This window comes from Peromyscus eremicus, chromosome 18 (genome assembly GCF_949786415.1).
Source record: "Peromyscus eremicus chromosome 18, PerEre_H2_v1, whole genome shotgun sequence".
Taxonomy (NCBI): Eukaryota; Metazoa; Chordata; class Mammalia; order Rodentia; family Cricetidae; genus Peromyscus; species Peromyscus eremicus.
The window spans coordinates 1,272,863-1,289,414 of record NC_081434.1 but is presented as its reverse complement, the minus strand read 5'-3'; the positions used below and the strand labels follow the sequence as shown (position 1 = coordinate 1,289,414).

At 50.9% G+C, this 16,552-nt stretch overlaps 2 protein-coding genes across 2 annotated transcripts; both read right to left on the bottom strand.

The window, feature by feature from the left end:
• Positions 1-741: 741 nt before the first annotated feature.
• Rdh5 (retinol dehydrogenase 5) lies at positions 742-5,963 on the bottom strand. The gene is made up of 4 exons (XM_059245561.1): positions 5,095-5,963; positions 4,712-4,970; positions 1,193-1,356; positions 742-996 (listed from the first exon to the last, which is right to left on the bottom strand). The coding sequence occupies exons 1-4, from the start codon at positions 5,402-5,404 to the stop codon at positions 773-775; spliced, it is 957 nt and encodes a 318-aa protein (XP_059101544.1). The 5' UTR covers positions 5,405-5,963; the 3' UTR covers positions 742-772.
• A 778-nt stretch (positions 5,964-6,741) lies between these two features.
• On the bottom strand, positions 6,742-11,187 carry Bloc1s1 (biogenesis of lysosomal organelles complex 1 subunit 1). The gene is made up of 5 exons (XM_059245560.1): positions 11,061-11,187; positions 10,600-10,824; positions 9,872-9,944; positions 7,382-7,514; positions 6,742-6,921 (listed from the first exon to the last, which is right to left on the bottom strand). Exons 2-5 carry the CDS (start codon positions 10,658-10,660, stop codon positions 6,811-6,813), a joined length of 378 nt encoding a protein of 125 aa, XP_059101543.1. The 5' UTR covers positions 10,661-10,824; positions 11,061-11,187; the 3' UTR covers positions 6,742-6,810.
• Positions 11,188-16,552: the final 5,365 nt, after the last annotated feature.

The following is a 16,552-nucleotide window of genomic DNA, read 5'->3' as shown; positions in this document are numbered from 1 at the left end:
GAGTGATGGATGGCCCCTTCCTTTTCTTTATCTCTGTCTCTGGGAATAGGCAGGCACATTTGGGGGAGTTTGGGAAAGGAGCATCTTGTTGGTGGGATCTGAGGAGGACTGAGTACTCTCCCCGACCCGGCTTGTGTTGCCTGCCTTCAGTGTCCTGCGTAAGTCAAAGGGGTTCTCCACAAGGGGCCTGCGTGGTAAAGCCTGGCCCGTGTCTGTTTTGGACAACTTTTCGGCCTTCTGATTCTCCGGAGACCAGGCTCCTTTCAGAATGGTTCAGTTGCTTGTCTCTGACCTGTGTGGCCAGTGTCCCCGATTCTTGCCTTAGATAATAGGGGAGTTTAAGTATTTCCTTCTCCCAGGGAAGCCACCCAGCCCTGCCCTGACCATTCTCATCACCTGTCCCCGGAAACATTAGACAATGCCGCGCCAGGTGCAAACGAACGCTCACTACCCCACGTAGAAAGATCGGCCAGAAGTGCCCTCTGGTGGCCATCTCTCCAAGTGCAGCTCCAAAGAGCATCTCTAAGTGCAGGGCAGGTCCTTACGCCCCCCGGTGGACAACAGAAGTTTTGCAGGCACCAAAGAGGCCAGAGAGTCCGGTCCTAGGCAGTTTAGGGATTTTAGGTACTAAATCTTGCCAGGCTCCAACAGGTACCTTCATTTCTGCCCACCTACTTTGCCTTTTAAAGCAATACATATTTATTGAGAGCCGACTCCGTGCCGGGAACGGGGCAGCACCAGAGTGGAGACGGACATAAATGGAGAGCTGGCATCAGTCGATTGCCTGGGCAGGCTGGGGAAGGACCCAGGTGAGCACAGCGTCCACCAGGCTGGCCGGAAGGTAGGAGGCAGGCAGCCAGAGCAGCTTGGCGTCCCAGCCTGGGCTGTAGCGGGTTCGGGGGTGACGAGCTGTCAGGGCATGCTCCAGGCAGCTGGTCACCTTAGTCAGGTCCGGGTCACAGATCAGGTTCATGATGCGGCGCTGCACCTGGAGATCTTGGAAGATGCTTGCAGTTAGTGTGCCCATGCTGCCTGCCTCCCTGCATCCCATCTTAGGCTGTCTCAAAGATCACCTGCCCAGTTTGGGGCGTGGCACCACCTCCCCCTGCCCGCCCTTTTCCTCCCTACGAGGCCTGGCCTTTCTGGCCCTCTCTTTTTCCCGTCATGCCCTCACAGGTGCCCAGCTACTCACAAGAAGTGAGGAAGGCTTCCCCATAGTGGGCCTGTGTAGCCGGTGGTAGCCGGGCCCAACAAGCCTTCAGGGTGTTCTCCAGACTCTCCAGGTTGGTCACAGGGGTTCGGAAGAAGCCGGGCTCCACAATGGAGACTCGTACTCCAAATGGAGCCATGTCCCGCCTGGAGGGTGGGCGGAAGGGTTTCTGGGTTTGTACCCTCGTTTCCAGAGTCAGGGATCCAAGATGGGAAGTTGTCAGCAGTGTAGGGACACGTGTCCTGACAGGAAAGGCTGTTGCTGGTTGGGCTGTGCATGGTAGGTAAGCGACGGAGCCACACCGTCACCAGCCCAGGGGAGGTATCTGCACTTTGTTTTCCTTTTAAAAAATATTATTTATATGTGTATTGCATGAGTTCATGTGCACCGTGTGTGTGTGTGTGTGTGTGTGTGTGTGTAGGATCCTTCACTGGTCAGAAGGTGTCAGATCCCTTGCAACTGGAGTTACAGGCTGTGATGAACCACCTTATAGGTGCTGGGAACCAACCCTGGGTCCTCTGCAAGAGCAGGAATCACTGTTATCCTCTGAGTCATCTCTCTGGCCCCTTGTTTTTGTTTCCTGAGACAAGGTCTCATGTAGCCCAGGCTAGCCTTGAACTCCTGGTAACTTCTGTCTCTACCTTCCATGTATTTGGATTACAGGTGTGAGCCGTCATGATAGTCTGGATATTTCTCTCTTTTTTTAAATTTTATTTTATGAGACAGGGTCTCACTACATAGCCTAGGCTAATCTTGAACTTTTACTTAAAAAAAATTGTATATTTACTTTGTGTGTGTTTGTGTGTGTGTGTGTGTGTGTGTGTGTGCGCGCGCGCGCGCGCGCGCGCGCGCATCACTGTCCATGTCTGGATGTCAGAGTTCAACTTGGTTCTCTCCTACCAGGTATGTCCCCTGAACTCAGGATGTCTTAACTGCCCAGCCATTTTGCTGGCTTGAAAATTTTTTTATTTTTATGAGATAGGTTTTCATGTAGCTTGAACTTGCTATGAAGTAGAAGCTGGCCTTGAAAGTGCTGGGACTGTAGGCCTGTACCACCATACTGAGAGGGAGAGGCATGGAGGGGAGAGGGAGGAGGGAGGGAGGGAGAGAGACAGAGAGAGAGAGAGAGTGTGTGTGTGTATATGAAAGAGACAGACGGAAGGGGTGAGGGAGAGAGAGAGAATGAATCTTGTTTTGTAGTCCAGGCTGGCCTCAAGCCCCTGCCTCAACTTCCCTAGTCTTGGAATTGTGGGTGGATCTCACTAAGCACATCTCTGTTGTATATTTTCTTCTGATAACTAGATTAATGGTTAGCAAGCTTTATTATTTTTCTCCTTTGGTGGTGGTGGGTGCTTGGGATCAAGCCTAAAGCCTCATGCTGGTAATGTAGTCCAGAAAAATTCTGAACTCAGGATCCTTCCATCTTAGCATCCTGTTCCCTTCTTCAAAAAGATTCATGTAAATGTGTGCATGTGTGAGTCTCTATGCACATGTGTATGAAGGCCGGAAGAAGGCCTTGTGTCGCGTGGGTATGGGCCCTCGTGATTACATGGCAATCTTAATTGGTGAGTCTTTCCCTACCCCATCCCTTACTTTTTCTTTATAGTAAATTTTGAGGTACTACAGGCCAGACAAAATTAGTGTGTTTGTTTATTTTGCTACAGGGTCTTACCACGTAACCCTGGCTGGACCAGAACTTGCTATGTAGACCAGGATGGCCTTGAACTCACAGAGATACTCCTGCCTCTGCCCTGAGTGCTGAGATTAAAGGTGTACACCACAATACCTGGCAAAATTAATGTACTTATATAACCATTTACAATGTGACTATATAAATGTATAAAAACCATTATTAGCCCGAAGGCAGCTGAGCCTGTCTGGGTGATAGCTGCAGGCTGCCAGTTCTCGATCTAGAGCCTCATTCTGTAGCTTCCGAAACATAAGCTTGAGTCCTGAGTCTGGTGTGAGGGGTCTGGACTGGTATCAGCTGGTAGGTGACTTGATGGTTCGAGGAGGGGTCCATCCCACTGCCCTGCTCTGGCCTGGGTAGAGATCCCAGTGTCCCTGTGTTCCACGATGCTGACTGGAAGAACTGGAGGGGGCACGAGACAGTGAAGCTGTCTGTCGGGTGTGGTGATGAAGGCAGCCTTCCTTACTAGTCGGGCTCCACCTGAACTACTTGGGCTTCTGTCCCAAACTGAGACTCTGCTGCTCCCATGGTCCTCTGAGCACCTTCGTGGTCTCACCAACTTTGAACATTATTGTTCAAACTGTTATGGTAAGGCCTGCGTGGAGGCATGTGTCTGTGATCCCAGCACTTGGATAGTGAGTTTGAGGCCAGTCTGGGCTACAGAGTGATGCCTTGTCTTAAAAAAAAAAAAAAAAAAAAAGAAGAAAAAAAAAAAAAGGACAGGAGAGCTGACTCAGCGGTTAAGAGCATTAGCTGTTTTTCCAGAGGACCAGGGTTCAGTTCCCAACACCCACATGACAGTTCCAGTGGATCTGATACCCTCACATAGACATACATGCAGGCCAAACACCAATATACATAAAAATAAAAAAAGGGGGGGACTTCTGGTCTATATAGTAAGACCCTGTCTCAAAAATGAGGGGCAGACCTGGCCTAGGGGCCTGTCTCAACGCTCCTAAGTAGCCCTATAGTAATGGCTATTCATGTAGAATGGTCAAGAGAATGAAGTGAGAAAGTATTAGTTTTTCTACTATTAATAGTGACTTGAGGGGCCGGTGAGACGACTCATCATCAAGGCAGGCCTCTTGCCATCTACCCTCATCACCTCAGAAAAGGAAGAGACTCCCGTAAGTGTACTTTGACCTGCACGCCATGGTACCTATTCATGTGTGCATGCATACACACAATAAGTGCGTGTGCGCGTGTGTGTGTGTGTGTGTGTGTGTGTGTGTAAGTAAATGCCATTTAAAAATGAATGACAGAAGGCTTTCCCCAACACACCTCACTTTGCTCTGAACCCCCATGAGGCAAGTCTCACTCTGAGTTAACACACTTGGAAGAAAAAAACCAAACAGAGAGAAATAACCTAATTGGGTGTGTGGTGGCTCCCACCTGTAATCCCAGTGCTCAAGAGGCTGAGATAGGAGGATTGCCAAAAATTTGGGGCCAGCCTGGACTACAGAGTGTAATCCTGACTCAAAAAATAAGTAACCTACCTGGTGTGGTGGTGCACACCTTTAAGCCCAGCTCTGGGGAGGTAGAGGCAGGCTGATTTGTGAGTTCCAGGTCAGTCAGGATGACACAGTGAGACTTGTCTCAGTTCAACACACACACACACACACACACACACACTGTAAGCTATTTAAGGACACAGCTTGTAGGTGATAAGACTTGGGGTCTCAGCTACATGTAACCCTGTCTCCTCTTCCATTTCCCTGTTCTAATCCTCGTGGGCTGTGCCAGCATCTGGTGTACCTGTCTGGGTAGGATCCCTATCCCTCCAGGCTGGGCCTGGAGCTGTGCACCCTCACCTCAGGCTGTCAGAGAAGGCCTCCAGGCCAAACTTGGAAACACAGTAGCCCCCGCCATTGGCTGCTAGACGACCCAGGACGCTGGTGATGTTGACCACCCGGCCCCGGGCCTGTTGTACCAGGGGTAGCAGGGCAAGGGTGACCCCAATGGGACCCAGTGTGTTCACGTTCAGCACGTGCTGGAAATCATCCCGTGTCATCCACGGTGTAGGTCCGATGACACCAGCCACACCAGCATTATTCACCAGACCAAAGAGCCCTGTAGGGAGATGACAGACACAGGGTGGGGGTTTTGTGGAGGTGAGGCATTCTCCTATGTTTCCTCCCTGGGAGGATTTGAACCCCATGCCTCCCCACAGCCTCAGCGACTCCACTGCACTCACCAGTTTCTCCAACATGCGTCTTCACCCACTTGGCAACCTGCTGGACATTCTGGGGATCAGTGACATCCAGCAGTGTTGTGTGGAGGCGGGGGGAGGCCATCTGCTGCAGGTCTTCTGCCCCAGAGGGGGTCAGGCAGCCGGCCAGGACTTGGAAGCCTTTCTGGTCAAGTTGCAGTGCCAGAAGGCGTCCAAAGCCGGAGTCACAGCCAGTGACGAATATGAAAGCGTGGCTGGCAGGCAGTCTCTGCCGGTCTCTGAGCAACCACAGCACTGCCCACAGCACGGCACCCAGAAGCAGGGGCAGCCACATGGTTAGATGCGATGCCCTGCAGATGGCAGCCTAGACTGGGCAGGAAGGCTTGTCATTTCCTCTGCCCCTTTAGCCCCGGCCCCTAACATCTACTTAGCGGGAAATGTCTGGTCTGAGCAGACAAATCAAGAAACGATCTGCTTCGCAGATGATTGGCAGGCAACGGCTTACTGTGCAAAACAGACGTGGGCAAACACCATCTTTGTCGCTAATGAAATAAACCTGAGCTGGTCCTGTGTGCAAACGTGTAGTGTGGGGGCAGAGGGACCTGGATTACCATTGTACCTGCTACTAATCCAGGAACATCAAAACCCTCTGAATGCATTCCTTGCCTTGCTTTTGGAACCAAGAGCCCTGCATTTCAGTCCCGGTGGCCTCAAAGTTACTGTGTGAGGCTGGGCACATTTACTCTGTCTTGGGACCCATTTTCTCATTTAGCAAATTGAGCTACACTACCCACCAGGCCCATCCCAGTGTTGTGGAAGATCAAAGGGATGACGTGAGGACAGTGCTCAAAGCTTGAATCTTGGACGATCAATACATGCCATCCCTAGCTGGTCTTTTCATAGCACCCCACCCCCACCACCCCTCACGTACCTCTGGGGAAAGCTGGCAGGCACACAATGTGTGAAGCTGTAGCTTTTTCGTCTGCTTAAGAGACTTTGCTCTTGGACTTCCCAGGCTCCCACATGAGCTACAGCTAAGGCCAAAGTCTGGAGGGGTGGACTCTTGCTGTGGAGCAGGACTGTTAAGTGTCTGTATGTTTTGGGGTGAGGGCAGTGGTGAGGAGGAGGAGCTAAGAGGCTGAAGCCTGCCTGGCTGAAGCTGGGTTTTGGCAGAGGGCAGTGCTGCCCAGGCCGCCCCTTAGGCGGTCTTTCTCAGCCTGGACTCATGACCATCCTTGCCACTGTCTCCTAGGAGGTGGGAACTACCAAGGATGGCAGCTGCCCCTCTCTGTGGGTGGCCCTGGACCTGTCATTTTTCTTCCTTCTCAGCCCTCAAGTGCCCCCAAGAATTAATCTCCCACCTGGCCCAGACTCATGACACTGCTTAGTGGCAGCCGGGAGAGCACATGAGCATGTGGGGAGGCAGAGAGCCAGAGCTGAGGACTAGGTCTGCTCCCTGACTTAACTCTTCTCTGCAGGAAACTGAAGTCTGGAAGTAGAAAGTTTTGAGCAGAGGCCTCCTCGGGGCAGGCATGAGGATACTTTCTGCTCAGCCGAAAGTCACCTGCACCAGGTTCAAGAAAGAGTAGGCGTAGGAAGAGGAATATTGTACCCTCCACCTTGGAACCCCCACCACCATACAGGAGCTAGTGACTCCGTCCACACACCACGTAGAATGGAAGCTTGTGTTTTATTGATGGCCCTACCAGTCTCCCTCCCGTCTGGGAGGGTGGAGAGAGGCTAGGACGGGGCGGACTGAAGCTGCCCTTTGTAGACGTATTCCAGGGCAGTGGCAATGGTGCGCATGTCCAGCTCGATACTCCGAGCCCAGTTCTCCACATCCCCAATTTCCTGGCGAGGGGGAGAAGAGATTGGAGGCCAGGAATCAGGATGGGTAGATTACGCCTCCTAGGCTGAGGTCGCTTACTCAGATACACCAACTGCTTTTCTGTCTGTCTGTCTGCCTTTCTTTGAGATGGACTACTGCAACATTGCTCAGGCTGCAACATTGCTTCAACCCCTGGGCTCCAGCTATCCTCTTCCTCCTTCAGCCTCCAGAGCAGCTGGTACATCAGGTCTGTGGCCCCTACTGAGGGTTTTCTGTAGAGCTAGGGATTGAACCCAGGGCCCTAAACGTCACTGAGCCATATCTCAAGATCCTGCCTTTTTTCTTTCTAGCTTTCCCGACACCAGAAGGAGTATCTTGGGCCATCCCCTCTTCGTCATTAACCTTAGGTCTGGGGCAGTTATGAGACTGAAGACAGCCAATGGGGGCTCAGAAAAAGGCAACAATGTGCGGAGTGTGGCCCACCTTAAGTGCCTGGTTGAAGTTCTCCACCATTCCAATCCACTGGCCTGTCTGCTTGGCAAACTGGGCAGCCTGGACCTGTAGGGTCTTCACCTCATGGTCCAGCTTCCTCTGGTTCATGTAGGCCTGGGCCACACTACGGATTGGAGGAGGGAGGATGTCAGCTCATCCAGTACATGGGGGATGGTGGGGGTCTTCAGGGCCTATTACAGGGGTGGGAGATGAGCCAGGAGGTAGGACTGGGGAAACCTTGGAGTTCTGGCCTTTTCTGGATGTGACCCAAGTGAAGCAGGCTCCTTCCTCCAACCCTCGGGTTCCCAAGAAAGCCAATTTAGGTGCTGACTAGAAACATACCATTTCTTATCCTCTCAAGGAGTCTCTGTAGCTGAGATGGGGTAGGGAGGGTTAACCTGGGGGATATCCCTGAGGAAGAAGCTGAGGGAAAGGGGGCGTGGGAAAATTCAGCAGCAGGGACACATCTGGCAGTGATTTGAAGCCCAGTGATCTCTGCAAGAGGTTGGGAAGGAAATCAGGCCCCTCCCTGAATCCGGGGTGGGATGGGAGAGTAAACCCCTCTCCTTAGGAACCCTGGGTCAAATAAACCTATCCCAAGAGATTTTCTTGTCTCTTCCTCCCCCTTTTGAGACAGGGTCTTATATAGCCCAGGATGACCTCAACTTGCTATGGGGATGAAGCTGGCCTTGACCTAATCCTTCTGCCTCTACTGTTCAAGTGCTGGGATTACAGGCATGTGAGCATCTGCTATCACACCCAACTCTCACCCTACTCCTTCCACCCATAAAGACGAGTGAACACACACACACACACACACTCTCTCCTCTCTCACACACACACAGACACACACAGAGAGTCTCTCTCTCTCTCTCTCTCTCTCACACACACACACACACACTCTCCTCTCTCTCATACACAGACACACACACAGAGTCTCTCTCTCTCTCTCTCTCTCTCACACACACACACACTCTCCTCTCTCTCTCACACACACACAGACACACACACAGTCTCTCTCTCACACACACACACAGACACACACAGTCTCTCTCTCTGTGTCTCTCTGTGTGTCTCTCTCTCTCTCACACACACACACACACACACTCTCCTCTCTCTCTCACACACACAGACACACACACAGAGTCACACACACACACACACACACACACACACACACACACACACTCCTGTCCTTGCTCCAGGCAATACTTCTCTCCTGCTCAATCAGACTGCTGGCTGTGGTTACCACCATACCACGGGTTGGTGCTCCATTTTCCACCAATGTTCTTTGCTTGGCCTTTTGTGTGACCACTGTTCCCTCTCTTACTAGCAGATGACCTTTTCATTCCCTATCCCAAAGCTCTAGGTCAGTAAGGAGACTCCACATCCGGTGCCACCACCCACTGGAATGTGTGGGGGCAGAGGAGGCAAAGGGTGTTGGGGGGGGGGGTCCAAGAAAGTGGGCAGGGCACCTGACAAGGGCTGAGACACACTAAGCCTTTGTTTCATTTTCTGGAGACTAGGAGCTGTGGGTAGCAGCACAAAACCCTTTCTAATCTGGATTTGGCTTAGCTGCCCTCTAAGCTTGAAAGTGGGGTGGCATACAGCAAGCAAGTGGAAAAGAGAGAAGTCCAGCCAGCCTCACAAACGGTAGCAAAGGAGGTGCCAGTGTGGGAGTCTTGAGAGAAGAGAGCTGTCTGGAGACAAAGGAGACCAGAGGCCCCAACCACAGCCATTTCCCCCTGATTGCCCCTCAGATGAGTAACGGAGATGACCCCTCCCCCTGCCTGCATGACTCCCTTGGATGACTCAGTTTCTGGATTGACTACGTGCCCCGTGCCCCGAGTGGAAGGCATAGTATGTAACTCCTTGCTTCCCGTAGACGGACTATCAAGTCATCCCATCTCTGCACTCTTATGAGTCACACAGGTCCAGGAAATCTTCTCGAGTCTTTGGCTACCCCTGGGCTTCTCATTTAGGGTTGAGGTTGCTGGTAGGGCCCCTGGAGACCCGGAAGGAAGTTTTGGAAAAGACAGCCTGGTTGTCACGGCTCTTGGCATCAGCTCTTCCTCACTTCTACCAGCTGTGGCACCTTCTTCCTGCCAGCTGTTTTCCAGGCTTGCCAGAGAGTAGGAGGTGAGGAAGGGAAGGGGGTATGTGGTGAGAGAGGTTGGCCTTCCCTCCCACCCAAGTGACAGCTGGACTTAACAGGGTGAATCGAGCTGGCCAGATGGCATCAAGCGGTGCCAGGGACGTTAGTGTGGGGAGGGGGAATTCTGGCTGCGTTCTCAACCGCTGCAGCTGCTTAGGGGTCAAAGCTGACTCAAGTCTCCATGAAGTTACATTAGGCGGGGTGTGTGGGGAGGTGGGGGAGAAGTCAAGGGGGTGACCGGGGCACCCGGATCCCTCAGGAGGATGGCCCAGACCTTGTCTAACCAGGGTGGATGGAGGGAAAGAGTTGAGGGAGGAGGTTCGTACCCCACATTGAGGTGGTCCACCAAAGCTTCGGTCAGGCAGGTCGCTGCGGTGATGGCCTCTTGCCTCCTCTTCTCTGGGGAAGAGGAGAGGGGTTGGAGTAGACTTCGTATTGGAGAGGTGGGGCTGCTAATGGGCTCCCTATGCACTTACTCCTCTTCTGGAAACTGCCCACTAACGTCAGACCTCTGAAAAAGGACCTCACATACATAGACCAAACCAAACCCCTTTATTTTGGAGGTGAGGAAGCTGGCACCCTGGGCGGGGAAGGGACTCCCTCAGGCACCCCCAGGACGCTTCCCAGACACCCCCTCTCCACGACTTTGGGCAGTGGATCGGCAACTCCAGGATGCCCAGTCTGGCTGGGCCTTAGCTGCGCCTGCAGACCCGCTGGAACCCAGCCGCGGGGCGGTCCCCAGCTCCCGCCCACTTCCGGGGCGAGAGGCTGCCTGGGCCAATTGGCATCGCGTGTCAAGAGCCGGGGGCGGGGCTTAGACCCGGCCTAGGCGGGATTCGGGACGCCGCCGAAGGGACTCGGTCGGTGCCAGGGGGACCAGCGCGGGTTGGCAAGGGGACGGAGTTCCCACAAGCGCCGCCCCGAACCCCTGCCCAGCACTCGGGTGGCCCGCGAGCCGGCGCCCGCCCCTCGATCTGGGAGGTTACCCGAGGTCCAGGCTTCCGGCAGCAGCGAGGCCGCGGGCCCGGGGCGGCCGGGGGGACTGTGCGCTCACCCTGCAGCTCCTTGCGTTCATTCTGCTTGGCCTGGTGTTCCTTGAGCAGGCGGGACAGCATGGTCGAGCCGGGCTGGGGTGTGTGGGCACAACGGCCCCCCCCACTCGGGCTGCGGGAGCTGGATCGCGCCTTGGCTCCCGCGGGGCGGGGTCACGTGATCGCAGCATCATGTGACACGGGGAGCCGCCCTCTCTTTTAGGCGTTGGGTCATTGGTAGTGAATATCTAAGGGAGGGAAGTGGAGGGTTGGCTGGTGGGTGAGCTGTTCTTTTAACGGGGCTGATTTTTTTTTTTCAGAGTTGGAAGCGCTTTTCCTATTTATTCAGCTGAAGAGTTAGTTTTCACATGCGCTGGCTGTCAGGCCCTGAGAGGGCTGGTGTCCTCATGCTGTCCATCCCCCGATCTGTTACTGGGGTAGCCAAAGCTCTCCGAACTCATTGAAATTCGTTTCCTTCCCTCACCTTACTTCCTGGCACTGCTGGCCGGTTCTCACTGGATTCCCAGTTTCCTCTCGCTGGAAGAGAACGCTTTCTTCTTCTTTCCCAGCCCTCTGGTCATCCCACCGCTCCACCAAGGTTCCCGTAGCTCTGGGTGATCACGGTAGTGAAGCATTTTAAGGCACCTTAAGTGGCCTTCTAGGGAGCTTTGCGACTGTTGCGGGCTGTGAGTGGTGAAATGTGCAAGTCCATCCTTGTCCTTTTGTGGTCAGGGAATGCGAACCCATGTTAGTCGTGGCAGAGTGCTACTGCCAAAGTGAAAGGTAAATTATGCAATGCCTCTCTAAGGAGGAATGCTTCCAGGATTAATTCCAACAAGAAAAATTATAAACATCATCAATTTATTGCTGCTGTTACAATCTGTCTCTGTCTCTTTCTCTGCCTCCCTGTCTGTCTGTCTGTCTGACTCCCTATGCTTTTCAAGATGGCCTGTAATTCAAGAACCTTCTGCTTCAGCCCTGCAAGCAACTGGGGCTCTGGGGTGCATTACGAATGTGCAGACATACCCCGGCCATGGTGGCATACGCCTTTGATCATCTTAGCACTCCGGAGGCAGAAGCAGGGGGATCTCTGTGGGTTCGAGGACGGCCTGGTTTACACATATAGCGAACTCCAGGACAGCTAGGACTACACAGAGAGATCCTGTGTCAAAGCGAAATCAAACAAACAAACGAACGAACCACAAGACACCCGAATGTGGAGACATGCTGGGCATTTGGTCAGTTTGCTTACCCACTCAATAATAGTTTTATTGTTAAAAGGTGATTAGGTTAATATTTAGCTGATGCAAACCTGTCAGGAGTTCTGAGGTGGAAGAATGGGGAGTTCTAGATCAGCCTCTGCCTCCGGGGCCCTGGGAATAAAGGCATGCACCATCACTTCCTGGCTCAGATCTTTCTTTTAATATATGGGTCCTGAGGATGAAATTCAGATCTTACTGGCCCTCATTCAGCAATTTGAAGAGTGATATCCTGTAGTAGGAATCTTAAAGAGTCTTATTAATAAAATCAAACCTGAGGCCAAGTATTGGGGTGAACACTGGAAGATCAGAGAGACAGAACAAGCCACAGCTAACCTCACCTGGCCAACTTCTCAGCTGATCTTGTTTCCTCAGACTGGAAGCCTCTGAGTCCTCATCCAGAATGAATCTCAGCTGAACTGCTGCTTGAAAGCCTAAAAGCTTAACCTGCCAAATGCTTAACCAGGCCAAATGTTTCTAGTTTCTGGTCCTCACGCCTTATATACCTTTTTGCTTTCTACCACCACTCCCTGGGATTAAAGGCGTGAGTCACCATGCTTGGCTGTATCATTGAACAAATGGATTTCTGCCTCTGGAATGCGAGGATTAAAGGCGTGTGCTACCACTGCCTATCCTAAGTATCTAGTGGCTGTTCTGTTCTCTGACCCCAGATAAGTTTATTAGGGTACACAATATTTTGGGGAACACAATATCACCACAGTATCCTATATCCTGGGAGCTGTATAACCATCAAAGGATGAGTGAGAAGAAACACAAAACTGTTAAATGACACAATTAAGCAGAATTTCATTAACTGTCATAATAACATTTAGAAACTTCCATTTTCATTTTTTATTGTATGTATGTGTGTCTACGCTCACAGTGCTGGTGGGGGCCAGAAGAGGGCACCCAATCCTCTGGAGCTAGAATTCAAGGCAGTTTAAAGTCACCTAATGTGATGCTGTGACCTGAACTCAGGTCCTCTGAATGGTAGTGTACTGAGTGGTTTTGTGTGTCAACTTGACACAAGCTAGAGTCATCAGAGGAAGGAGCCTCAGCTGAGGAAATGCCTCCTTGAGATCCAGCTGTAAGGCATTTTCTCAATTAGTGATCAATGTGGGAGGACCCAGCCCATTGTGGGTGGTGCCATCCCTGGGCTGCTGGTCCTGGGTTCTATAAGAAGGTAGGCTCAGCATGCCATGGGAAGCAAGCCAGTAAGCAGCTCCTCTTTATGGCCTCTTCATGAGATTCTGTTCCTGAGATCCTGCCCTGTGTGAGTTCCTGTCCTGACTTCCTTCAGTGATGAACAGCAATACTGAAGTGTAAGCCTAACAAAACCTTTCTTCCCCAACTTGCTCTTTGGTCATGGTGTTTTGTCACAGCAATGCTAACCCTAACTAAGAAAAGTAGCAAGAGCTTTAAACTGCTGAGCCATCTCTCCAAGTCTCCATGATAAAATTTTTAGGTAGGGACTGGACTGGGATGTAGCTCAGTGGTGGAGTGCTTGCCTAGCATGTTCAAGACTCTGAGATTAATCCCTCGCACTAAATACACAAAAAGCTAAATAAAAATGTTGGATAATATGTATGTATCTATATGCTTACATGTCTATTATAAACATTTCCTGAGCACTCATAATAGGCCAAACACTTTGTGTGTTCATTTAATTCCTAGAACAATGCTGTGAAATATCATCTCTAATATGCAGATGAAGAATCTGAGGTAGGGAGCAGTTAAGTAACGGAGCACCTAATAGGCAGAATTAGGATATAATTTCAGGCTAATTCTAAAGCCTGAGTCTGTATTGCATAAATCACAGGAACGACCCCAGGAAGGGAAGACCCTAAACACTTTCCAGGGGAGCTTGTTGGGTGCCAGCTAAAGGGAATCCTGGAAGGGGAGGAGCGTTTGGGAAGAGGCTTGCTCTATAGAAGGGCTGATCAATAGAAGCGGGAAGAGTGAGAGCGTCACAGGGCAGCGTGACCCAGGGCTCCCCACCCCCTCCCGCTCTGGCTCCTGCTGCTAACTGCAGTGAGCAAGCAAAAAGCAGGCAGAATGGAAGATGCCTGGTGCTTCACTCCCAAAGCTTTGGGGCTGGAGAGAGAAGGGTTTGGGTTGGCGAGGGTACCAGAAAGGAGAGACATAAATTAAGAGAGATAAGAAGGTGTGCTAATGAGGGGAGTCGGTGTTGGGAATTCAGGAGTGACTCAGAGAAAGTGTTAGCATCATCCTGTATTCCCCTCATCTACCTTGGCACGACTTCCTGACATTCACGCTAGGGACTGCCAGGATTCTGCAGACATCAGTCTCTGTCCTTTTCCCCCACATACTGGCTGTTCCTCTGCCCTAGAACTGGGAAGTGGACATGGGTGTCTATATCTGGGGACTCCAACTGATCCCTACAGGGTTATCTTTAATTTGGTTGTGCCTGGTCCTTATTTACTGTGTGACTCCCATTTCTGCTGTAGTTGAAGCTCGTTAGCTTCACCTGACTTTGGTAAAAGTGGACACAAGTTTCATGTATCTCCAGAGGAAGACTCCTCCACTTAAAATCTTCCCTCCCTCCCCCCTTCCAGCCCTCTTCCTCCCTCCCCCCTCTCTCTCTGTAGTGTGCTTACATGTTTGTATTGCTTGGGTCTGAGTGTGTGTGAGGGTACACTCGAGTGTATGTATGTATTGAGGATGGAAGTTGACATGGAGTACCCTCTTCAAGGGTTCTTCACTTAGTTTATTCAGGCAGGGTCTTCTGCTGAACCCCAGGTTCACCAGTTCTGGCTTGTTGTGGTTGTTTCTGCTCTTTACTCTTTTGAGGGGCCCACTACCCAGCTACCAAATAAGTACACGGAGGCTTATTCTTTCTTATGAATGTCCAGCCTTAGCTTGGCTTATTTCTGGCCAGCTTTCCTTAATTTAAATTGTCCCATCTACCTTTTGCCCCTAGACATTTTTCTTTTCTTCCGTATATCTTACCTTCACTCTTACTCAGAGGTTTGCTGTGTAGCTGGGTGGCTGGCCCCTGATGTCCCCCTCCTTGATCCCTCTTGCTCTTCTTCTCTTCCCAGATTTCTCCTCCTATTTATTCTCTTTGCTTGCTAACCCCACCTACCCTTTCTCCTGCCTTGCCATCCACCGTTCAGCTCTTTGTTAGACCATCAGGTATTTTAGACAGTCACAGTAACACAGCTTCACAGAGTCAAACAAATGCAATATAAAAGAATGCAACACATCTTTGCATCATTAAACAAATGTTCCACAGTATAAACAAATGTAACACATCTTAAAATAATAATCTACAACATTGGTTAGTCTAGCTAGCCAGCTTGCCCCAGAGGTCCCCAGTCTTGAGTGCTGGGGTTGCAGGTGGCTTCCATGCCTGCTCATCTTTGGTTTTCACATGGGTTCTAAGGATCAGAACTCCAGTCCACAGGCTTGCATAGCACACCCTTTACCCTGAGCCACCTCTCCAGACAAATACTTGGAAGTTTTAAATTGGGTGAGGTGGCTCACACTTGTAATCCCAGTCCTTTGGAGGCTAAGACAGGGTGTTTATCACAAGTTCATGGCCAGCATGGGCTACAGAGTGAGTTCCAGGCCATCTTGGGTTACAGTGTGTGGACCCCATCTCCAAAAACAAACAAACACAAAAGAACAAAACAAAGCAAACAAATGGAAAACCACAACAACCAACCAAACAAAACCCCAAATCCTCCAAGTAAACAAAGTAAAAACAACTGAAATCTCATTCTGCTCACTTCTGTGCATGATTTCGCGCCCAGCTTATTTCCCCTTAGAAGAATAAATGCAGCTCCACCTTTCTGTTTTCTCACTGTTCCCTGCTCCTTTGAGGTCTCTCTCAGAGTTAGCTTTATTGAACAAACTCCAAATGGACTGTTTAGGCCAAACCTTAGTGCTGGGAACTGCTGAGTTGTTAGGGGTTGGATGAGGACTGAGGGAGGGAGGACAGAGAGGGAGTGGAGAAGTCTTCACATACTGGGAAGTTTGGCCAGGCTTCAAGAGAGGGGGCTGTTGGCAGCGTGGCCAAATTCCAAATGTTGGTCTACAGCCAGGGCTCAAAGAAAAGGGGCCCTTAAGATGGTCTAAATGGTTCCCTGTGGGAAGTGACCCCTTGGTCCTTTCTCCAACATGCAAGAGTTTCTTTTGGGTCCTCAAAGGCCAGAGTGGTCAGGCCATTTCCCTATGGACTTCACTCAATCACATTTATGTTCTTTCTTTCCCAGCCACTCCCACAGTAAGAGCTTTGGCTACAGCCAGAATTCGGAGGCCAGCAAAGGCTTCCAGGGCTGGAGAGGTGGGTGGGGTGAGTGAGAAAGTCCTCAAGCTGTGTGTCTCCAGGAGAGAAAGCCTGACCCTCGACATACACTCCAAGCCTCTGTTGCCAGAGGGGGTGGAAGGAAAAGTGACCTATGGAATGTGTCTTCTAGAAGTGCTTGCTTATAAGTTAGAGACAACAGCTGGAAAAAGTATCTTTTAGGGAGCTGGTAAGAGGGGTTCCATGCACAGGTGAGGAAGGTGTTTAGGGAATTGAGAAGGGACCGGAGAAAATGGCCACTGAAATGGCCACTGTCTTGGCTGGGTATGGACATTTCTCAATTAAAATATTTTTAGAAATATTTTTATTTTATTTTATTTTATTTTATTTTATTTTATTTTATTTTATTTTATTTTATTTTATTTTTGAGACAGGGTTTCTCTGTGT